Source organism: Mesoplodon mirus, assembly GCF_964341445.2.
Source record: "Mesoplodon mirus genome assembly, chromosome: 6".
NCBI lineage: Eukaryota > Metazoa > Chordata > Mammalia > Artiodactyla > Ziphiidae > Mesoplodon > Mesoplodon mirus.
Window position 1 is genome coordinate 59,486,639 of NC_138982.1, and position 25,687 is coordinate 59,512,325.

General features: G+C 36.8%; 1 protein-coding gene across 2 annotated transcripts in view; it reads right to left on the reverse strand.

Moving 5' to 3' along the window:
• Positions 1-337: 337 nt before the first annotated feature.
• The window catches only part of PRKCI (protein kinase C iota), an 82,087-nt gene continuing 56,737 nt past the window's right edge, over positions 338-25,687 (reverse strand). For both annotated transcript variants that reach the window (XM_082624228.1, XM_082624229.1), the window contains 10 exons: positions 23,650-23,826; positions 21,146-21,243; positions 20,096-20,182; positions 18,129-18,264; positions 12,350-12,437; positions 11,211-11,336; positions 9,978-10,057; positions 8,106-8,195; positions 7,612-7,727; positions 338-2,990 (listed from right to left, as the gene is read on the reverse strand). In XM_082624228.1, coding sequence (XP_082480354.1) covers positions 2,903-2,990; positions 7,612-7,727; positions 8,106-8,195; positions 9,978-10,057; positions 11,211-11,336; positions 12,350-12,437; positions 18,129-18,264; positions 20,096-20,182; positions 21,146-21,243; positions 23,650-23,826 — 1,086 coding nt within the window. In that variant the 3' untranslated portion in view covers positions 338-2,902. The remainder of the gene's footprint in view (positions 2,991-7,611; positions 7,728-8,105; positions 8,196-9,977; positions 10,058-11,210; positions 11,337-12,349; positions 12,438-18,128; positions 18,265-20,095; positions 20,183-21,145; positions 21,244-23,649; positions 23,827-25,687) is intronic.

The window sequence follows — 25,687 nt, forward strand, 5'->3', positions numbered from 1 at the left end:
AGTTCTGGAACTCTAGAATACATCACTGTAGAACATGCTGTTCTCAATCTGTTTAAATTTGGTTCAGTTTTAAAACTAGTTAAAATGCTCTCTCTTCAGCTGATTTTTTACTAATTTGTTTTCCAACATAAGAGATATAGAGGGGTGAGTTTAAAAATATACTGAACAGTATTTTATGAGTAGATGTCTACAATATGGCATCAGAACTACCAATGCTGCTTTAAGTACAGCAAAATTCCAAACTCTAAAATTTTCATTTTTCTTCTTGAACAAATTTTGATATGCCTTTGTTCTTTTACAAAACTCTGGTATGCTACATATTAAACATGTTCCAATCTTGATGAGTATTAAACATTTTATTTAAAGATTTGAAAGTAAAAAAAAAAGGTACACAAATACAGATCACATTATACCAAGGCAGTATTCTACATGACAAAAATCAAAACAAAACAAAATTTTAAAAGTAAATGTACAGGTACTAAACAAGCATAATACCTGATATGCATTTCAGGCTGCATACACATAGAGTGATCTGACCACATACATGCTTATACAAAATAAATTTTTTCTTAGAACACCAAAATTCCAACCATTCTGTCAACTGCCTTAGTCCCCTGGTGAGCAATTTGAAACAACTTCTATGTAATACAAAAAGAATTGGCATGGCACATAAGGACTACAAAAATCAGAATACAAGTTAAAACATATTTGTAATTTAATTCTGTATAAAATATACACAGTAAATCTTATTAGTTTTTTTTAAAAAAATATTTTAAAAAAAGGCCACCCTGAATAATGGTTAAAACTTCATCACAGAAAAATGTTTCATCATTTGTAACATTGATAGAAAACTGATGGATTGTTTTTTAGAAGATATCTAACTTGAAGAAGTCATTTACTCAAAACTTATTTAAAACTGTAGATAAGATAGTAACTGTCCACCCCTTCTCAAAATGTTTTATCATGAATACTCTCTCTAATATGTAACTAAGGACAAACTAAAAGAAAAACTCAAAAAAATGTTTCTCAAAATGAGGTCCAAAGACCCAACAGAATTCTAAGGCAGGCCCAGTAATGTGCATATTAAACACACTTACTACGTGATTATTCCACATTCTAAAACTTGAGAACGAATGCCCTAAGGGAAACAGTACCACTTAAAAGCAAGATGATAAACATATTTCTGATATGTCAAAAATTTCTATAAATTTATGATTTGAAGTGAATATTCTTTTTGTTTTAAAACAAGTTTCAGGTCTTAAGAGAAACATACATACCTCTTAAATAAACATGTAAATTATATAAACATTTCCTTGGAGGTTTTCATTGCTTTCAGACATAGCTATTCAAAGAAAAGAGAGTACATGGCCAGAAACTTTGGAAAAATTACATTTCAAATGAAATGCAGCATCCCCGTGCCCCCAAAAAAGAGATGATTTATTAAACGCCTACATATTTTAAATCATTCTAAATTTAAGACTAGATAGCTTTCCTAAAAGTTACATTTTACTAAGACTGGACAATTATAAGTAATTTAAATGATCATGGTTATTTTTTAAGTCTCTTTTCATAAAAAAAAATTAAAAATAAACAACAGAAGGATGCTATCATTGGCATCACTTTAAATAATAAATTGTTAAACACTAATATTAATAAAAAATAATCTGAAGAACTCTGCCCCTGAAATGTATTCTACTCTGATTACATGTGTTACCTACTTAACAAAAACTCACTTAAGGAGCTGGAACTGTGATGAGTGTGAGTGTACGTGCATATCCTGAAAATTTATTCATGTTTACTTTATTATTTTTTCTTGAGTTTCATTGAAGACTCCACAAACAGGATCCGAAAGTATGGATAATGTGGTTTGGGGAAGAAACAAGCATGGTTCAGACACTATTTGGAAGATAAATTATTTTCCTGTATACTGAATTATAAGGAAAAAATAGTATACATTCTGTGTCCACTGGATAATGGAATGCTTTTACATTTGGTAGCAAGTGAGTGCTTCCTTATTATTTAAGTCAAATCACAAAAAGCGACTGTGAGATTTACTGTCCAATAAGAAATAAATATTACCATTGCACTTTTCTGTATCTATTTTAAGTTTCTATTTTTTCCTTTTTATATACTGAGAAGTGTTCCATTTAACTGCATCCTGGGTTCTTTGAACTACATTTATTAACACTCCAGTTAAAGTTCCCACTACAGGGACAAGCTCAGACACTAACCCCTTAACATACTAAAGAAATCACTTGAATCAGTTTTTCAAAAACAGCTAATGATTTGGAATCTGATTCTTAATAAAATGTGCCTATTTCCTTCCTCAAGGAGAATCTGTATTCCCTCATTCTAAGCAAGCAACATCTCTTATTACCAATTTATAATTGTTGCCTTAAAAATCAATAATTTAATTTGCTAAGGCAATGATAAAATTTACAGCTGAGTTTTTAAACACACAGAACTCAGAAAGTAGTAGGTAATACAAGTTGTATTTTGCGTTACTCTTTTATTCCAAAATTAAACACTTAAATGACTTCATGAGTATGACAAAAATCAGGGGAGGCTTATGATGTAATCCCACCATGTGCCTTAATGCAACAGATACTCTTTTTAGTCAGTACTTCCTTTAAACAAAATAGACAACTTTGTTATTCATCAGTAGGTTGCTGGATTACCAGTGTAACTAAATTTTGACATGATTGTCTGCAAACTAGTTTCATTTTTTTTCCACAGTTAAACTTAGATGTAATAATTGACTCTTACAGCCAACAATAGAATATACTGAGTGCTTTTTTTGCAGGTGAAAAATATAAAATGGTTCTTTGTATCCAGGCTGGTAACAAGTTTATCCATGCACTAAATGGCAACACAAGCAAAATGCATAGTTGAGAAAGGAGGATCAGACACATTCTTCTGCAGACATCAAAAGAGGATTAATGTACTCAAAACCTTCAAATTCAGACTGATCGATCTTCCTCACAATGTCACTGTTGAAAGAAAAATAATTTTCATCATCAAGATTTCTTTGATTTTTTACTTAAATGGAAAAATAAGATTAAAAAATTAAAAATAAGGCTAATTTATATAAGATATGGGGGGAAAATCTACAAGTTTTTAGATTAACCCCAAAACATTTTCTAGAAGAATCAGGAATGTTGAAAATCAAAAAAGACTAATAATCCCACGAGCAAGTTTAGAACCAAAAAGTAGTCCAAAACTGAAGAATGGGAATAAACAAAGGTACAAATTGTCATAATCCTGGGTAATCTTAACTTTTGACCTGAACGACATTCATAATTTAACATCCATGTCTGTATTAGTATGCAATTTAGTAGTCACCCCAACAGCCAGATGGAAGATGGTGAAGAGAAGGCCCAGAAGAAGTTAACCAAAATGAAAAGACAACAGGAAGAAGAACACTGAAAGACCTGGAGTGAGGAAGGGTCACCACAGGGAGACAGTGGGTCACAGGGAGCAGAGAGGCTGGCATTCTGCTACACTGGGCTCCTAGTTTAATTCACAAGAGTATTTCCATCAAATATTTTACTACTTAAATGTTCATACCGGGGCTTCCCTGGTGGCGCAGTGGTTGAGAGTCTGCCTGCCAAGGCAGGGGACACGGGTTCTAGCCCTGGTCTGGGAGGATCCCACATGCCGCAGAGCGGCTGGGCCCGTGAGCCACAATTACTGAGCCTGCGTGTCTGGAGCCTGTGCTCCGCAACGAGAGAGGCCGCGATAGTGAGAGGCCCACGCACCGCGATGAACAGTGGCCCCCGCCTGCCGCAACTAGAGAAAGCCCTCGCACAGAAACGAAGACCCAACACAGCAAAAATAAATAAATAAAATGACGGAGGAATTATGTTTAAAAGAAAAAAAAAATGTTCGTACCATACTGCAGAGCACCACGTTACACACAGACTGAGTCTCTTCCTTCAAGAAGAGAAGGAAGATAGGTACTTCACATAACAGAGAGCAGTACCTGCTAAGTTTCCTACACGACAAGCTAAGTTGTACTCTAACCACAGTTCTAAAGAAAAAGGTGACTTCTACTTGGAGAAATCAAGAAAGGCAGCATCATTCCACAAACACTTACTGAATGGAATTATGAAAGATTATGTTAGGTCTGGGGAATGCCAGTAGTTTAATTATTAGAGTTAGAGCACAGGAATAGAAGGGTGTTAAGTGGCAGAGGACGTTGGAAGGAAGGTAATGGCTAGCTCAAAGACGCCAGTGATGTTTACACTACGTAGGTCCACCTTGATCCATCAAAGGTCTGGTTACATCCGAGGTAGCTCTGAAAGATGGGGAAGATTTCAATAGGTGAAAAGGAAGGAGGAATAGAGAGGAAGTGTTAACAGCATGCTATCAGGGAATGGTGAGTAACTGAGCCTGATGAGAACACAGTGTTTGTGTTAGAGTATAGTGAGAGATATGGCTAGAAAGTCAGGCTGAAGTAGATGGTGGGAGGCCTTAGTTACTAACCAAGGGGATAGACTTTTTCTGCTAGGCAATGTAGCAGTTACTGAAGGTTTCTGATGAAAGGAGTTAAAGAACTGGAGTGGTACTTCCTGAGTGTACCGAATAGGCTGCAAAGTAAAGAAGGAGTCAGTTAGGATGGCATGATATTCTACGTATGATCTGAGAGAGCTGAGCTGGGCTTATGGCAGTGGGAATGGAAACGACACAAGTGATGAAGTAAAGCAAAAAGAGACAAGGACTTGGCTGCTGAAGGTATTATATAGTTTGGTAAGGAAAAGTTAGAGTCAACAACCACTGACTCAGCACTTGAATCCAAATGCAGGACTGCACGGTGGTACAACAAGCAGAAAAGGGTAAATAAAAACAAGGACCCGAGTGAGAACAATTTAGACTTCATATGTTTGAGGTGCATATCTGACAAACTAGAAGAGATGTTTAAACTAGTAGAGGGAAATGCAGCTCAGGAGAGATATCAGGGCAGGGGCTAGGAGCTTTAGAAACCACCGCTCATTTACTCTTCACAGCATCTTGGGAGGTAGGCAATACGAGAAGACACAGGCTCAGAGAAGTTATGCAATTCACACCCAGGGTACCCAGCTGGTAAGAGGTGGTGTCGGGATTCAAATTCCTATCTTTTGGTTAAATCCAGTGCTCTTTCTAATACACAATGCTGCAAGAAATAATGATTTGGGTACACCTCTCCCTCCTCTAGTAGCCAGTAAGCTTTCTGAGAGACTGGCCTATGTCTTGATCATCTTTGAATGTGCAGTACTTAGCATAGTGCCTTTTGCTCAAGAATTGTTTGCCAATTTAGCTGGGAGTCATTTAATAGCTGGTATCCATGCTACGGGGGTGGCTGAAATCTCCAAGGTACAAACTGCATATAGCAAAGAGAAGGCAGTCATGAACAGAACCATGGAGGATCCTAATCTCAAGGGGACAGGGAAAATAAGATGACAAGTGGTTAAAGAGATGACGCAGAAAGAGGGTAGGCAGTGCCAACTAAAGCAGGCCATGAGTGCCAGACGCTTTACTGACATCAGAGGAGATGGGGGCAGATCAAAAAATGCTTTAGGGCTTCTGTGGTGGCGCAGTGGTTGAGAATCCGCCTGCCAATGCAGGGACACGGGTTCGGGCCCTGGTCTGGGAAGATCCCACATGCCGCAGAGCAACTAAGCCTGTGAGCCACAACTACTGAGCCTGCGTGTCTGGACCCTGTGCTCCGCAACAAGAGAGGCCGCGACAGTGAGAGGCCCGCGCACCGCGATGAAGAGTGGCCCCCGCTTGCCACAACTAGAGAAAGCCCTCGCACAGAAACGAAGACCCAACACAGCCAAAAATAAATAAATAAATAAATAAAAATTTAAAAAACTAAAAAAATGCTTTAAAATTTAGAAATTAAGAAGTCAATTCAACCTTCAACAGGTGAAAAAGCAGGTTAAATTGTAAGAGGTTAAAGTGTAGGCAGCAAGAAAGTGTAAGATAATCAATGTTGACTACTCTGAAGGAATTTAATAGAGATTGTGCTTACTTATTTTGCTTTTACCATAAGCATCTATTAACTATTTTTGAAAAAGCTCAAAGATGAAAGGAAAATGAGAAAAAAATGTGGTGGTTCAAAGAAGTGGAGGGCTTCCCTGGTGGCACAGTGGTTGAGTCCGCCTGCCGATGCAGGGGACACGGGTTCGTGCCCCAGTCCGGGAAGATCCCACGTGCCGCGGAGCGGCTGGGCCCGTGAGCCACGGCCTCTGAGCCTGCGCGTCTGGAGCCTGTGCTCCGCAACGGGAGAGGCCACAACAGTGAGAGGCCCGTGTACCGCAAAAAAAAAAAAAAAAAAAAAAAAGCAGAAAAGAAGTGGAAAAAATTAGGATATTTGAACATGTTTATAAGTAGAGGGAAAGAAGCTGGTAAAGAGAAGTAAAGGAAGGTAGAGTAGTGGAGGTAACTGACAAAAATGAACCCTGGAGGAAAAGGGGAGAGTACCCCTTGCCTTCCAAGAACTGGGAAGAAGCAAAAGTTTGGGAAGAGTTAGAGAGCAATTCTGAGATGCAAGGTGGTCTGGTGACAGCTGGAAAGGGAGTAAGCTCACAGCAGAGAGGTCTAATCCTGGCAGTCAAGTCAAGGCAAGGTTAATCCATTTAGAGTGATGAAGGCAGGGGTAGGACTGAAGGCTTCTAAAATGTAGAGATAGTTTAGAACAGCTGCAGTGAGGAACGTGACAAGAACTAAAAAGATGTAAAAGTAAAATGACTGCCAAGCCGAAAGGGCTTTATGAGATGAGAGAATGAATCTGTAATGACAGGTGAAGGGTCAAATATCCCCAAGTTATTCTAAACTTTAAAAGATACAACATAAACACAAAAAGTATGTCAGATCACTGCTGCCTGGACTTGATATGTTGATGTAATCTTTTTAAAAAGTAATTTGGCAATACATATCAAGAGCTTTAAAAATTTCGCACCCTCTGACATAATTCCCTGTCTAGGAATCTATCTTAAGGTAATACTCAGGAACTCAGACAAAGATGGTCATTATCAAAATGGGAAACGGTGCAGTGGAGTGGAAAGAGCACAGGCCTTAGTCAGACTTGGGTTTGAATCCTGGCTCTGCCACCTCACAGCTGCATAACTTTGCTTAACCTCTCTGAGCCTTGGTTTCCTCATCTGTAGAACAAAGATGATGACCACTAGGTTTACAAGGTTGTTGTGAGAATTAGAGACAATACACATAAAGCAAAGAAGAAAATGACAATTACTGTTTTGATAATTGTATAATTCAAACATCCCATAACTGAATGTTAGATAAAATACAGCATAGAGGCTTCCCTGGTGGCACAGTGGTTGAGGGTCTGCCTGCCGATGCAGGGGACACAGGTTCATGCCCCGGTCTGGGAAGATCCCACATGCCGCGGAGTGGCTGGGCCCGTGAGCCATGGCCCCTGAGCCTGCGAGTCCGGAGCCTGTGCTCCGCAACGGGAGAGGCCACAACAGTGAGAGGCCCACGTATTGCAAAAAAAAAAAAAAAACAAAAAAAAAACCCAGCATAATTGGATAATGAAACACTGTGTAGCCATTAAAAATGGGACTTTCAAAGAACTTTAAAAATATTTCAGTCTATAGAATTACTTACTCATCATCTGGAGTGAGTTGGACAGGTTCATTAGTAAACTGAGAATCAAAGTTGTCCAAACCAAATTCCCCAGAAATATTTGGTTTAAAGGGAGGTACCACCTGCTTTTGCTCCATCTAGAAAAGACATAGTGGATGACAGCTCAAGCCTGCATTCTTAGAAATATTCCACCTCTACATTTCTCCTCTGTCTTCAGATATTTCCCAGTCTTATTAAAATGAGTCCCTAGGCATTGTTCTACAATATTCACAATGATGGAAATAATTTGCAAATCTGAACATTGATGCAGGCCTCAATAATATTACAACCTGCTCCATTAAATTAATGTTCTAAACTTTTACTGTTTCAAAAGCTTTTTTAAAAGCACTGAAGAGAGTGGTTTTAAATTATTTAAGCTGTGATATACTAGTTTTTCAATATTCTTTTAAGTTAATAAATTTTGGCCCAAGAAAATAATGAAACCTAATATATAAAACAGTCCACAATTTACATACCATATCCCAATCAACATTTCGGAAGAATGGGTGTCCCTGAATATCAGCAAATCCTGTTTGAGGATGACAACCCAATCGTTCCTTTGGGTCCTATGGTGGAAAGAAATGTTTCAAGAACTGGGTGAATATCCTGCTTTAGAATAAATCATCTTTGTGACCTGTGTTTTGTGTCTATTATATGATACCTTTATGTGTGAACTCAGAATGGTCTACCTTTCTTTTCTAGAAAGTGCAACACTAGATACTCAAATGAGTATCTGAAGCTTGTGACAAGTAAGATTTCCTCATGGCTCTCTCTCCAGCTATCCTTGTAATTCAAGTGGAGAGATGTCGCCACACCTTGCTAAAGAAAAATGGGAGGAAAAAGAGCAGCAGAATCAGCTAGGCAGCATCCAGCTCTTTCTTTGACATGGGTTAGAGCGATAGTCAAAATATACAACCCCCCAAATTTTACAAGTTTGTTTTTTAGCTCAATTTAAAAGTCCTATGCCCAATTACAACAACCATAATCTGTGTATAGCGCAACGATACAACCATTATCTGAATCACTGGACTGAGAAGGGGACTGCAACTTATAAAATTATCATGAATGAGAACATGTTCCCATTTTTCTTTGCAGTAAAAGGCATTTTGTTTTGCATACTGACACTTCTCACCTTCACTTTTCACTGTGTTAAAGCTTAGGTTTCCAGTTTAAATCTTTCCTCACATAAAATACTCATTTAAAACAAGCTTGAATTTCTTATTTTATTAAAATTCATCATTATCTTATCTATTTATCTTAGAAAATAAATGCAGGGATTCCCTGGTGGCGCAGTGGTTACGAATCCGCCTGCCAATGCAGGGGACAGTGGTTTAAGCCCTGGTCCGGGAAGATTCCACATGCCGCAGAGCAACTAAGCCCGTGTGCCACAACTACTGAGCCCGCGCTCTAGAGCCCGTGTGCCACAACTACTGAGCCCGCGTGCCACAACTACTGAAGCCTGCACACCTAGAGCCTGTGCTCTGCAACAAGAGAAGCCACTGCAATGAGAAGCCCACACACTGCAACAAAGAGTAGCCCCCGTTCGCTGCAACCAGGGAAAGCCCACACAGCCAAAAATTAAAAAATAAATAAAATTTATTTAAAAAAAAAGAAGTAGATTGGTGTTAGAGAGAGGGCTCTTTAAATAAATAAACAAACAAACAAACAAATAAATGCACATCAGCCTACTTTCTAACCTACCATTTATTTAAAATAAGATTTTAACGTAAGAATTGGAAAATTGGTTGGTGTGGAAAAAACCTACACATTTGGTGTTAGAAGGGTTATGAGTAAAGATAGTTCAGAATCATAATCTTAGATAGATCCTAAAACTCTTCTAGCCTACCAACTGCAACAAACAACAGAATTTTCAGATGTTCAGATTTTTTAAAGCGCCAATGATAGCATTTCATTTCTTCTGAATATTATCTAATTATAGGGTTGTGATATGAGAATTTGTAGGGAACACTACTGCACTAAGTGCTCAATAAGTTAAGACATTCTATGAATAATTATCTAAAGAAAACTGAAAAACAGAGCTGAAAGTACAATTGAGGCTATCCCCAGAGATGCAATTTTTCCCTGAGTACATGGTATTTTTCACTTACATTAAAAACACCATATGTAATATAAAGCCGGGGATAAATTATATTGGCAAAATGGAAAGAACACCTCATCTCGGGATCTAATTCTGTCAACCTACTCTTTGCTGAAGAGACAAGTTCCAGATCTAACTGAAAAATTACATACTCTGATGTTTTGGAATTTTACGTTGCCTGAACCTCTCCTCACCAGCTTCATCATTTGTATAGAGATAAATCACTAAAGATTTTATACACAATTTATACCTTGTTGAGGAAGCTCTTCAGGACACTTGCAGCTTTTACAGACAAAGAACGTGGTATGCGAATTTGTTTTTCCAAAATAACTAGAAAGATAAAATTTACGGCATTATATTTAACTTTTACAGGGCTTTAATCTTTATAGTTTTATTATGAGGTATTTAAGGCATTCTAGCAGAAAAAACCAAAGACATTACATACACTACCTAGGCATCTTGTGTACTTTCCCAATCCCATTCCTCTCCTTCCTTCTCAGAGACAGCCTCTATCTACTCTGAACAGTTTTTATTATTATATGCATATGTTTTATTCTTTGACTACCTTACCTTAGTTTCCTCATCTATAAAATTGGAATAAAAATAATACTTGATTCATTGGGGTGTTATGAGGTTTAAATGAGTTAGTATCTGTAAAATGTGTGGCACATTACTATATTCAACTTTATTAGACGTTGCCAAATTATTCTCCAAAGCTGTTGTGTCCATTTTCACTCCTGCCACCAGAGTTCCAGTTGCTTCATATCCTCACCAGCACTAGTATTATCAGACTTTAAAGTTTTTGCCAAATGTGTAGGTATAAAATGGCAGCTCATTAATGTTTTAATGTGCACACCCCTAATTAGTAGTGAGGTTGAACGTCTTTCCATATATTCCACAGCCAGCTGTATTTCCTATTACATGAAATATCCATTCATTTCCTGTGATGGCCTTAATTATGAAATGTAGAATTTTATGGCAGTCTTCGCACTTCTTTGGACTGTGTGTTGGTAGGGGAGGGGTCCTTGTGCTTGTCTGCTTGTTTCCGTTCTGTTCAATTCTTTGTATTTCCAATTGTGCGGCTTTTTTCTTCACCTTTTGATCCCTCTTATCTTCTTGGTACTCTGCTTTTTCCCCATATTGCTGTTGGACTTATGCATTCAGCCTCGTGGTCCAGGTGAAAAGACTGTCCTCTCCAGCTACACAATTCTTTCCTCCAATCTCTGTCACGTACAATCTGAAGGAAACTCTTTGTTATGTTTTTGAGTATGAGAAGGTAACTGGCAAATGTGAACAGACTAAGAGGTAGGAAGGATAGATGAAAACAACAACAACGAAAACAAACTCAAAGCCTCACGTGTTAAGGACTATATTGTCCACATTATTTTCCTCTTTCTTACTCAAAGTAATAACTTGAGCCATCCTCATTCATGCTCTAGAATAGATTATTCACAGTGAATCTCTGTAAAACACTGCAAGTTACCTTGAAAAAGATAATCCTCTGTGTTTTGATCAGGGTTATCCGAGCTCCCAACAATATCAAATGGAGACCTTCCTGCCATCATCTCAAACATTAGTACTCCAAGAGCCCACCAGTCGACGCTGAAACCTTCAAAAAGAAATTTTAAAGCAACAAATTATCCATTCTGCATTCTAAAAAGTCAGTAATTTGAGATTCATTTTATTACATAATAAAAAAATAAACATAATGAAAAAGTAAACTTGAAATGCATTACAACTATCATGGTAGGCATCGAGGATTTTAGGAATATTTCACTTATCAAAAAGGGGAGGTACCTAAAAGATAACTTTAAAAATAAAATATGGAAAATGGAACATAAGTTTTGCTTCCCAAATATGCCTGTAATTTCAAACTCATAGCCTGTATCTAATATTTTGTTTTGAGGATATAATGAAATTGTATTTGAGAATAACCTTCCTTGATCTGAAACGTGATCTTCTGCTAGCTGACTAAAGATCCCTGAAGGACTTTGGAACTGGATTATGAGCAGCTATCATAAATACCCATCCTCCTTTACAACTGCTGGAATCAAAGGGCCAGAATCCAAAGGGTCAAATGTTTTCTTGAGATAAACATATCCTCTGGTTCCTGAAAAGCAGACAATCTTTCCTCCATCTTTCAGATTCCTGGGGGAAATACTCCAGGAAATCTGAACAATCTTCCAGAGGTTTATGACTCTGGAGTCACATGGCTGATTAAATCCCAACTCTGCCACTTTCTAGCTACATGACCTTGGGCAAGTTATTTAACCTTTCTGTATATCAGTTTCCTTGTTTGTAAAATGTGAATTAACAGTGCTTACCTCATAGGATTATTAAGAGGATCAACTTAGTTAACATATGCAAACTGCTTAGAATAGTGCCTAGTACTCTTAAGTGCTTGCTACTAATAAAATATTATTTAAATTTGCACCCCCAAATACTGCCAAGGTCCCACCGTCTCTGATTTCAGAATTTGGGGGTTTTATGTAGGTTTTAAGAAGATCAAGAAAGTTTATGTTAATAAGCTCAGTATTGAAATACTACAGTGTACTATAATGCAATTGGTACCACATTTAACCACCCTTCTAGCACACAGCCAAAATACCACCAATTTATTACCATAATCTTCTCCTCTTAAAATTTCAGGAGCAATGTAATTAGGAGTACCACAGAAAGTGCTGGTTGTATCTCCTGGCCGTAATCCTTCCTTGTATTAAAAAAAAAAAAGAAAAAAATAATAAGATGCAAAATCTGTTTTAAATTCACCTCTTTTATTTCATCTATCACATAAGGTCAGCATCTATAGGTAATAATATATTGAGCTTAAATAAAATATCACTAGCACAGTTGCCTTTATTATTAAAATCATGGGTTTTTACTAAATACCTTAAAAAAAACCTGTCCTCACTAGATGTAGGTAAAGAGTCAGTTCAATTAAGATAAAAATTGCACTTAAAATAATTTATACTCAAGTAAAATTGTAACAGAAAAACTTAAATTACATGAGTAAAAGGAATCATATTTTATGAAGAAAAGAAGCTCTTTAAATCCCACCTCCTAACACAACCACTGCTGGCATTATGATGTTTCCCTTCTGGTCATTTCTCCTAAGGCACACGTTTTTTGGTTTTGTATTTTAATAGCTACAGGATGGAGGAAATTAAGGTAAAACACACTAATATGTATAAATAGAGAAACTACAAAATAACAAATGGAAAAATCACCAAGAAGTTAAAACAAACTTGTATGTAGCTAACAACACAGCCTCAAAATACAACTAGTAAAAATGGACAAAATTATTAAGAGCATTTCACAATCCCTGCTATTGTCTGAATGTTTACGTGCCCCTAATATTCTTATGCTGAAGCCCTAATGTGATAGCATTAGGAGGGGGGGCCTTTGGGGAGGTAATTAGATCATGAGGTTTGAGCCCCATGATGGGATTCATGTTCTTATAAGAAGAGAAAGAGAGCTAGCCCTTTTCTCTCTCCCCACCATTTGAGGATACAATGGGAAGACAGCCATCTGCAAACCACGAAGAATGCCTTTACTCTTCTGCAAACCAGGAGGGGTGCCTTCAGACACCAAATCTGCCAGCACCTTCATCTTGGACTTCCCAGACTCCAGAACCATGAGAAATAAGTGTTTGTTGCTTAAGCCACCTAATCTGTAGTACCTTGTTATAGCAGCCTGGACTGATAGTACAATCCCCAATCAAGACAGGTAATTTTAACACATCTATATAAAAAAATGGAAGGTCATACCAACAAAAAAATTAGTAAGCAGAGAAAGATTTGGACAAAAGCTAGAGTTAAAAATATGTATAGTTTACATACATATAGAATACATATGTATCTATGTGTATGTGTGGAGAAACAGAAAAGGAAGGAGAGACTCCTTGAATGCAAAATAGATTATATACCCTTTTTAAAGTACTTTTGGGATACTGACCAAATACTAAGGCATAAAAGAAACCTCAATATATTTCAAAGGACTAATATCATTCAGATCATTCTTGGGCCACAGGCAAATAAGAAAGAGCCAAAACAATCTTGAGAAAAAGAGTTGGAGGAATCAAGCTCTCTGACTTCAGACTATACTACAAAGCTACAGTAATGAAAACAGTGTGGTACTGGCACAAAAACAGACACATAGGTCAATGGAACAGAAATACAGAGTCCATAAATAAGCCCATTCGCTTGTCATTAATTGGTCTATGACAAAGGAAGCAAAAGTATACAATGGAGAAAAGACAGTCTCTTCAATTAGTGGTGCTGGAAAAACAGGACATCCACATGTAAAAGAATGAAATTAGAATATTTTCGCACACCATATACAAAAATAAACTCAAAATGGATTGAAGACCTAAATATAAGACCAGAAACCACAAAACTCCTAAAAGAAAACATAGGCAGAATACTCTTTGACATATACTGTACCAATATATATATTTTTTGATCTATCTTCTAAGGCAAAGGAAACAAAAGCCAAAATAAACAAATGGGACCTAATTAAACTTAAAAGTTTTTGCACAGCAAAGGAAACCACTGACAAAATACTACTGGAATACTACTCAGCCACAAAAACGAATGAGATTTTGCCATTAACAACAACATATATAGACTTGGAGGGTTATTATGCTATTGAAATAAGTCAGACAGAGAAAGACAAATACTGTATGCTATCACTTATATGTGGAATTTAAAAAATAAAACAAACAAATGAATATAGTAACAACAACAAAAACAGACTCACAGATATAGAGAATAAACTAGTGGCTACCAGTGGGGAGAGGGAGAGGGAGAAGGAAGGCACAAAATAGAGGTAGGAGATTGAGGCACAAACTACTATGTATAAAATAAATAAGCTACAAGGGTATATTGTACAGCACAGGGAATATAGTCCAATTTTATAATAACTATAAATGGACTACAATCTTTAAAAAACGTAAATCACTATGTTGTACATCTGAAACTTACATAATACTATAAATCAATCATACCTCAATTAAAACTAAAAATAATAAAGAGATAGTCTAAATACAAGCTGAATAATATTAAATATACAATTAAGCATCTGCTTTTTTTTACTTTATAGGTATGTAATTTCCCACGTAATTACAGACTTCCTATTATTAATAACTACAAATCCAACTCAACATATGTACCTAGAATCTAACCATTTCCCTATTGTTAAATTACATGGCACAAAATTCCAAACAAAAAAGGTTGGGGGGGAAGATATACACTAAAAATCAAGCCTTCCTCCCATTCTTGTCCCTGACGCATCCAGTTCCAGCTCCCTAGGGACAACCACTGTCATGAGGTTCTTATGTGTTCCTACAGAGATATTCTGGGCGTGATGTATGTATTTGTCTTCAAATTTTACACTATTATATATAACACTAACACAAACATCTAGAAGAAATACTTAGTAATATATGTTGTGACTCCAAGGATTTTTTAAAGATCTCTAACAGGGATATATATGTTATTTTTGTATACAGGCATACATGGAGATACTGCAGTTTGCTTTCAGACCCCCATTTATGACATCACAATAAATTGAGTCACGTGAATATTTTTGGTTTCCCAGTGCATATAAAAATTACGTTTACACTACACTGTAATCTATTAAGTGTGCAAAAGCATTATGTCTAAAAAACAAAGTGAATACCTTAAATAAAAAATACTTTAAACACAACATTGTAAATCAACTATATTTCAATAAAAGTTAAAAAAAAAACTTTATTGCTAAAAAGTGCTAACAAGGACTTCCCCTGGTGGTCCAGTAGTTAAGAATCTGCCTTCCAACGCAGGGGATGCGGGTTCGATCCCTGGTCGGGGAACTAAGATCCCACATGCTGCAGGGCAACTAAGCCTGCACGCTGCAACTACTGAGCCCGCATGCTCTGGAGCCCATGCGCCACAACTAGAGAGAAGCCTGCGTGCTGCAGCAAAAGATTTTGTGTGCTGCAACTAAGATCCAATGCAGCCAAAAATAAATAAATAATAAATAAATAAATATTTAAAAAAAAATGCTAACCATCATCTGACAACACAGGGTTGCCACAAAACATCAACTTGTAGAAAACGCAATTATCTGTGAAGCACAGTAAAACGAGGTATGCCTGTACAAGAAATAGGAATGTGATTTAAGTTGTTTTGTATAATGGGCAATGGCTTGACATACAGTCTTATGGTGAGTGACATGCACTTTCAGGGTAAGACTCAGAGGCAAGGGATGCAGTCTGTTAACTTGTAAAAGAACTATACTAAATCATTCACCTTTTGACTGGATATCTGAACATAGGCCCATCAGCTAAATTATTTACAGCATAACATAGATATTATTATAACACACCCTGCTGATAAAAAATAGTTAAAGGCACATCAATTCACAAAATAGCTGGTTTTTCAGTCAATTAAAAAAATCAATGTTCATAAAATATTCCAAACATAACTCTGAAGATGTTAACTGCAGTTTTCATATGCCTCCAGTCATCACTATTCTCTGCACTCTTTTTAAACTTTTTTAATACATTTTTTAAAGTCTTTATTGAATTTGTTACAATATTGCTTCTGTTTTATGTTTTGGTATTTTGGCCACAAGGCATGTGGGATCTTAGCTCCCCGATCAGGGATCAAACCTGCACCCCCTGCATTGGAAAGCGAAGTCTTAACCACTGGAATGCCAGGGAAATCCCCCCCTTTTTTAAAAAAATATTTATTTATTTAGGCGACGCAGGATCTTCATTGCCGAGTACGTGATCTTTAGTTGTGGCATGCGGGATCTAGTTCCCTGAACAGGGATCAAACCCGGATGCCCTCCACTGGGAGAGTGGAGTCTTAACCGCTGGACCACCAGGGAAGTCCCTGCATTCTTTATATAAAAGTATCTAGTGAGAAACTAAAGAAATTAAATTAATTAAACTAAAGAAAGTATTTCTGGAGAAATTATGAAAAAATTTTTAAATGATTTAGATTTACCAAAGAATAATTATAAGGAAAAGAAATTTATCCAATATATGCCCAAGGTCAGACATTAGGTAAGTTTAAATACTGATGTTAAGTCATAAGATAAGAACATTCAAATTTCCAGGGGATTTATTTCCCATAAGGTTTAACATCGGGCGTAAATATGTTAGTTGGAAAAGAGACAAAGTACTGTTGGTTAAGTCTCTGAACACAAGTTCCAATCCTGGTGTCATTTGCTACTAATAACACCAAATAGCTCCTGGAGAAGGAGGCAGAAAAGGAGGTAAGCAAGACAACCAATTTAAAGAACTACTGAATAAAACCTCTCAGATTTATCAAAGATCGTGATTAACTTGATTGAGGACCTCTGGAAAGAATGGGAATATATAACAAACCACTATTATTTTTCATTAAGAGTAACAAAAAGATCAAGTGATTTTTCTCTAATAATATCTTCCAGGCAAAACAGGATGCCCAAATTTCTTTGAATAAAAAGAACCAGGGGGCTTCCCTGGTGGCGCAGGGGTTGGGAGTCCGCCTGCTGATGCAGGGGACGCGGGTTCATGCCCCGGTCCCGGAAGATCCCGCATGCTGCAGAGTGGCTGGGCCCGTGAGCCATGGCCGCTGAGCCTGTGCGTCCGGAGCCTGTGCTCCATGACGGGAGAAGCCACAACAGTGACGGGAGAGGCCACAACAGTGAGAGGCCCGCGTACCGCAAAAAAAAAAAAAAAAAAAAAAAAAGAACCAGTCTCTGGAGGCACTTCCCTCAGGTGAATGGGGAAAGGCAATTAACACATTCACATGCTTGTTGCCAAATTCACTGTCTGAAGATAATTCGGTCCCAGCTATTTTGACAAGGAGAGTAGCCCCCTACACATTTCCTGGAAAAAGATTGGACCCGTAAATGAAACACTGTTACAAAAAGAATAAAACAGCAAGAAATAAAGGACATGTCCTGAGAGTAACTAAAATTCTTGTTTTGCTTTACTGAATTTTATGTCAGATATTTAAATTTAAATATATAAAAAATGTTAGATTTCCTAAGAAAATCTTGAGTGCATCATTAAGAGTCACAATTAAATGGCAAAAACTGGAAGGTGATATGCAAGCAGTTGTTTTAAAGTTGTGGGTTTGTAGACAGTTTTTACCTCCAAATTTTCTTCAATAGTGTCACAACTTTGAAGACAAAAAATTACAGACAATAAAAAGAACTTGACTCTAATAGCATATATAACACTCACAGAAAAGATGGAATTTTGTAAATGGCTAGGAAATCAGTACATTTGTCGTTGTTTAGGATACTTTTTGGAATTCTAGCACAAAGTAGCACTTATTTCCCCATCATTAAATACAGAGTTATTTGACTGAAACAATTTCCTGAGCTGCTGAGATCTTCTGAACAACTAGAAATTTCCCCTCACCTTACACATGCCATAGTCAGTGAGTTTAATGTGTCCTTCAGAGTCCAGCAACACGTTGTCCAATTTCAAATCTCTATAAATTATCCCCCGTTCATGAAGATAATTTAATGCTAGACTGATTTCTGCAGAGTAAAATCTAAAATAAAACGAAAAATTATTCATTTGATTCAAATTTTTAAATTGTGGTAAGTGCCTACAGAAAGGTATTTAAACTCTACTCCCATCTGCAAACCAGAACATCAAAATCGTGTCAAAAGATTTTTTTCTCTCAATGTTTTTAGGAACAATACCAAAACACAAATTGAAGTGCCACTTTAAGATAGCTGAGCCCTAAACACAATTATAAAGTTCCAGTCTAAATTAAACCTATACTATTCATAAGGTTTAATTTGAAAGTCTCAAGCAGGGATTCTTAATCTGGGCCCTTGGATGGACTTCAGAGAGTCCACACTCCTACAACTGGACGCCAAGTTGTATGTACACAGACACCTTCTACAGAGTTTCCATAGCTTTCATCACTTCTCTAAGGGATCAGTGACCTCCCGAAATGCTAAGAACCACTGATTAGTCTAAAATAGAAAGAATACCAAAAGTTGACCACTCAAACCATAAAATCCATACCAAAATTCTAGAAAAGGAATTAAAAGAAATTATTTTACAACAGAAAGAACTTTTCAAAACTGCCACCAACTCATTGGCGGTAAGCAGAATTTTTGACCTGAATAATGAAAATGAAACACCCTAGCTGGTTTCTGGCTGCTTTGGTGAATGTTATCATGATCATGTTTGGAGGTACATAATACACACCTTCCAGCTACTTAATTCTAAGAATAGGGAACTTGAGCTCTTATCCTATACTCTGGTTCTTAGAAAAGCAAAGATGATATAAAACCAGAACGGGCACTTTAATACAATAAAAATAAGACTATTTTCCCCAAGTCCAGCAGAACAAACAAGGAACAAATACCGGCTATATTCACAATTCAAAATATCATCTGTGGCTTTGCCATGAAGGGTGACCATTTGCTAAAGCCTAAATAAATAATGAACATACAGTAAATTAAACAACAACAGCAGCAGTTTGGCCCCGAGAACAATTAATACACTTTATACCTTCTTATAAAATTGAAAGCTATTATCTCTTTTTGACAAGAAATATCAATGAATAGCAAGATGTCCACTAAATAAGTTATTTTTTAAAATAAATCTCTAGCCTTTGTTACATACACATACAAACTCACATGCTTCATTTTGGCATTACTCTTGTGAAGTGCAAAAGGGTAGAATTACTGCTAATTATGAGTAAAAAACAAAACAAAACATGGCACTCATGGATTAAACTTCTTATCCAAGGCCATGATCCTTCCCCACCTAAGTCCTCCAACAACTTACAATCCTGTATAAGAATATCAAATTAAGGGCACTAAACAAATAAATGATATTTAATACTCTTTTCTTTTATTAATCAACATGTATGGGATCAGAGTGGGGGAAGCCAAAGGCAGAACAATTCAGAAATTATAATTATGGAAGAACAGTCGATTACATAATAGGTTAAGAGGAATTGTTTTATTACTCTCAAGTATATATGAATAATAATCCTCTAATGAAAAACTGTCAGTGATCACTGCAAACTTGATAAGATTAAGAAGTGTTTATAAATTCATTAATTATCTTAGTGGCTGATACTGAATAGATAAAATATTTGAAAATAATTGAGTTTCGTAGACTAAAGGTTTCTGTTTTAACATTGTACTTCTCAATTGCTTAAAATTATATTATATATGTAATATATATCACATTATAATATAATTTAACTTTTAGCTTAGCCTTTACATGACTTATAAAGAATTAGCTCGTATCAAATTAAATGATTTATCTACTGTTTTCAACCACTGGCATATAAAAAGTCCCACAGCTCCTCCCACCAAACTTCAACACAAGCAAACAATAAACAAAAAACTTACCTGGCATGTTCTTCAGGAAGTTTTCTTTGTCGCTGCATATGAAACATTAGATCTCCTCCATTAACATACTCTATGACAAAGAACAATCTAAAAAACAGGAGAGAACACATGAAACCAAGATCCAAAATAAGGTGGTGTAACTTTGCATTTTAAAACTATAGAGACCAGTCACAGCATAGAGAGCATTCTACATGATTCACCCTTAACAAAAATTACAGGAATTTGGTGGAAACAAAGGGTGACTGGAGTAGAAAGCTGTTTAATCACAGAAGATACAAGAAAGTAAATCAGAAAGATAATTTGTAACCTGCTACTTCTATTCTAAAGTATTGGGTTGGCCAAAAAGTTCGTTTGGGTTTTTCCATAAGATCGTAACGAAAAACCTGAATGAACTTTGTGGCCCAGCCAATAGTACCATTTGCAATCCAGAGCTCTCACTCCCACCCCAATTTTAGAATGTGCAATGTGTAAGTCATTTTCAACCGTCACTTAAGGCAAAAGAAGTTAGAATCTATCCCCCTAATTAAACTCTAGGAACATTTAAGTTCTAAAACTAGAATCTTGGTGATATTTAAAAGGTTGGATTTCAACTGCCATAATTATGACCTGGCTATTTTTTTTTTTTTTTTTTTTTGTGGTACGCAGGCCTCTCACCGTTGTGGCCTCTCCCATTGCGGAGCACAGGCTCAGCGGCCATGGCTCACGGGCCCAGCTGCTCCGCGGCATGTGGGATCTTCCCGGACCGGGGCACGAACCCGTGTCCCATGCATCGGCAGGCAGACTCTCAACCACTGCATCACCAGGGAAGCCCTGGCTATTCTTTTTTTTTTTTTTTTTTTTTGCCCAAAGCAGGTAATTTCCTAATGCTGATTCAATGTCAAATTGATATCACTGGTTGGAGTATGAGTAGCAGGAAATTACAAGCATAATACTGTTGTGTCTGTCTCCATGTGACTTCCACTTTAGGAATTACTGCAGAAAGGGTTCTTATTGTGTAATACACCAAAATGTGTAAAACCCAGGTATCATTCCATTATCTTTCTATCTTACCTGCTTTCTGTCTGGAAGCAAGAATGCAGCCCAACAAGAAAAGGGTGATTAGATGCCTGTTCAAAAACATGCTTCTCTGTCTGTACCCAGTCAATATCCTATTTTAAAATACAAAAGAAATCTATGTCAAACTGAAATGATATCATCAAAACTATGATAAATTTGTTCTAGTAATTCTATTACCATAAATGCAATTATTAACTAGGCTAAATATCAAAAGCATTGATAATCATGAAATAGTAATTTATATACAAAGAGAAAATACTACCAGTAAATCTTCTGATATTATGCAACAGTCTAGAAAATTTTACAAAGCTCAAGTACTTGCCCTTGATAATAATATGGTTTGATTTTTATTTTTAAAAAATCTAATAATCATCAGATAACTTTATTTATTTATTTATTTATTTATTTTTGGCTGTGTTGGGTCTTCATTGCTGCACACAGCCTTTCTCGAGTTGTGGTGAGCAGGGGCTACTCTTTATTGTGGTGCACGGGCTTCTCATTGTTGTGGCTTCTCTTGTTGCAGAGCACGGGCTCTAGGCGTGCAGGCTTCAGGAGTTGTGGCGCATGGGCTCAGTAGCTGTGGCTCAGTAATAGTCCATTGTATATATGTACCACATCTTCTTTATCCATTCATCTGTTAATGGACATTTAGGTTGTTTCCATGTCTTGACTATTGTGAATAGTGCTGCAATGAACATTGGGGCGCATGTGTCTTTTTGAGTTATGGTTTTCTCTGGGTACATGCCCGGTAGTGGGATTGCTGGGTCATATGGTAATTCTATTTTTAGTTTTTTAAGGAATCTCCATACTGTTCTCCATAGTGGCTATATCAATTTACATTCCCACCAACAATGCAAGAGGATTCCCTTTTCTCCACATCCTCTCCAGCATTTGTTGTTTGTAGATTTTCTGATGATGCCCAGTCTAACTGGTGTGAGGTGATACTTTATTGTAGTTTTGATTTGCATTTCTCTAATAATTAGTGATGGTGAACAGGTTTTCATGTGCCTCTTGGCCATCTGTATGTCTTCTTTGGAGAAATGTCTATTTAGGTCTTCTGCCCATTTTTGGATTGAGTTGCTTGTTTTTTTAATATTGAGCTGCATGAGCTGTATATGTATTTTGGAGATTAATCCGTTGTCCATTGATTCATTTGCAAATATTTTCTCCCATTCTGAGGGTTGTCTTTTCATCTTGTTTATAGTTTCCTTTGCTGTGCAAAAGCTTTTAAGTTTCATTAGGTTCCATTTGTTTATTTTTGTTTTTATTTCCATTACTCTAGGAGATGTGTCAAAAAAGATCTTGCTGTGATTTATGTCAAAGAGTGTTCTCCCTATGTTTTCCTCTCTGAAACAACCATTATTAACCTTAACTTCTACAAACTTACAATTAGTTATATTGAAAATAAATGTGGGGCTTCCCTGGTGGCGCAGTGGTTGAGAGTCTGCCTGCCGTTGCAGGGGATGTGGGTTCATGCCCCGGTCTGGGAGGATCACACATGCCGCGGAGCGGCTGGGCCCGTGAGCCATGGCCGCTGAGCCTGTGCGTCCGGAGCCTGTGCTCCGCAACGGGAGATGCCACAACAGTGAGAGGCCCGCGTACCGCAAAAACAAAAACAAACAAACAAAAAGAAAATAAATGTGATACTCAAAACTAATTATTTTATTACATGTAACTGTTATCTATGCTCTTGAGGTTATTTACAACTGTTACATCTGTACATAGTTGTGGCTCGCAGGCTCTAGAGTGCAGGCTCAGTAGTTGTGGTGCATGGGCTTAGTTGCTCCACAGGATATGGGATCTTCTCAGACCAGGGATCGAACCCATGTCCCCTGCACTGGCAGGCGAATTCTTAACCACTGCACCACCAGGGAGGTCCCCATCAGGTAACTTTAAATATACCTTAAATAATCTGTTTGAAGCATGTATTTAGAAAAGTAGGCTGAAATAATAAGGCATAAACATTGAGTTTTTTTGTGGGAAACAGTCAGCCTTGAGAGCAGGCTGCGGACATGCCAGGCATGCCACCACTGCTCGAAGGGACTGTGCCTACTTGTTCTCCTCCTTGTTCCATTCCATGGGAGATAAATCACCAGGGCCGAGAGATCAGAAAGAATGTAAAATGAGACAAGCAAAGCTGTCTCTCCCCTGCACATGCAGGTTAGTTTTGATGATTCTGGGTTTATGGGTTTTCTCCCAGGGAAATTAAACTTGAGCCGAGACAGTCTGTAGATAATGTAAACCACCATCTGGCAACCTTCCTTTTTCTAGTCCATATAATCTGCAACTGTAGCGCAATAAAATTTGCCTTGCAACCATCAGTTGTCTTGGTCCTTCTGACCCCATTCGTTGGTGCTACTTCAGTTCCTTACCCCTTCCCTTCTGACCCTGGGCGGTGAAATCCTCTTTCTCCGGCTGGTTCATGGCAGTTTTTTTCTGAAATAGTACACTTAAGCCAACTTAACAGTTTAGAGGTAATAAAACATCATTGTGCTTACCTCATCATCATTGACAAGCTCTTTTTTCACAACTTTCATTGCATAAATACGATCTGTTTTTTTTAATCGCACCAATAGTACTTTGGCATAACTTCCTCTTCCTATTACACGGAGCAAATCAAAATCCTGAAGACCTAAACTGGATGAAGCTTTGCCACTTTCCCTGGTGTTCATTGCCTGTTGAGAACATTTATAGCAAACAGTTATACCTGAAGTATTTTGCATAACACAATATACTTCTAACACCTAGTTATACCTATAAGATTTTAAAATATTTTCTAATTTAAGTTCTTAATTAGTTTCTTATATCATTCTAAATGATATAATCTAACTACTCAAGAGGTAGGATGAATTCATGAGTTGAGGTCAGAGGGGTGGTGTTAGGAAAGGAGAAGGAGTTGAAATCTGAGAAACATTGAAGGATGTCTTAAATCTGATAACTTTTGGGTATGGAGGCAGTGGAGACACATGAATAAAAAAATGACACTAACTTTGGTGACTGGGAGACTGGAGGTGGCACTGATAGAAAAATAAAGTGTGAGCACACGGTAAGATTGACAGAGTTGATGAGATAATGAGCTCAGTTTTTCATACTGAAGTTAGAAGTTACAATGGGACATCAAGATGAAAGAGTCTGCCAGAAGCTTAATGTATGAAATCTGAGTTAAGCTACAGGCAGAAAACAAGCATGAGGCAGTTCAGCTAATGTAAAACATTCTTTTCTACACAATACCAAGACTCCTGTGGAATGACAAAGTCAGCCCTGTAATTCATTCACAAGTAGAAACTTAGGCTTCTGGAAATTTATAAAGAAGACTAAAGATAATCTTTTATTAGATGCCTGCAAAATTCCCAGCATACAACCAACAGATATACCCATGAGAATTAAGTATGAATTTTCTGAAGTGAAGAGTATCAGCAAAAGCAAGGAGCAAATTTTCAGAAAGATAAGCTAGTAAGCACAAAACAGGAAAAAAAAAAAAGTATTATGAAAATTGAAGGAGGATGATTATCCAAAAGAAAATTTAGAAATAATAATCTGACTTGATAACAAGAATAAATAAAAAGGAGAGAAAGAAACCAGATTAGGGCACATTAAGAAAGCAGAAAATGGTAAAAAGATAAAGCAATGTATAGACTTTAAATATGGTTAACTGGAAGCTATAAAAGAGAATCAAATGGAATGAAAGCACAGTTCCTTCACATAAACAATAATAAGGCTGAATGAAATGACAGAAGCCAGAAAACAGTGGCATGTCACCTTTTAAATGGCTAACCCCCCTCTCCCCCTTGCTTATCTACAATCCTACAGCCTGTAAAAATAGCCTTCAAAATGAAAATGAAATAAATACATTTTCAGACAAACAAAAACTAAGGAAATCCGTCACTAGTTGGTTCTCACTCAAGGAAATATTGAGTTCTTCAAGAAGAAGAAAGATGATCTCATATGGAAGGCAGACACACAGGAACAAAAGCAGAACAAAAAGAATAAAATGTGGATAAACCTAAATAAGGATTGACTGTTTAAAAACACTAACACAAACATACAGAATTTTAAAATATGACAAAAATAGCAGTAAAGACAGGAAGGGAGCATGAGTGAATTTAAAGTGTTCTAAGGTCCTTGCATATCCTGGAAAATGGTAAAAAGTATTATTAATAATTTGAATTAAATTTAAATAAGTTAAGGGTATAAGATGCAATCTCTAGAACAACCAGTAATAAAAAAGCAAAAGAATGTGAAACAAGCTAAAAGAGGTGAGAAAAAAAAAATTAACCCAAAAGAAGGCTAGAAAAGTAACATAAATAGATGATACAGAAAACATAGTAAATTGGTAGATTTAAATACAAATAAGTTGTTAGTTTAAATATACTTATATTAAATGTAACAATACATAAATATTAAAACACACTAAATACTACAGCTAAGGACTATCAAACCAGAGGGGGAAGTCCAATTCTATCATGTTAATAAGATATATATGTGTACAGAAAGGTTCAAAGTAAAAGGGTAAGAAACTATATACCACGTAATCAC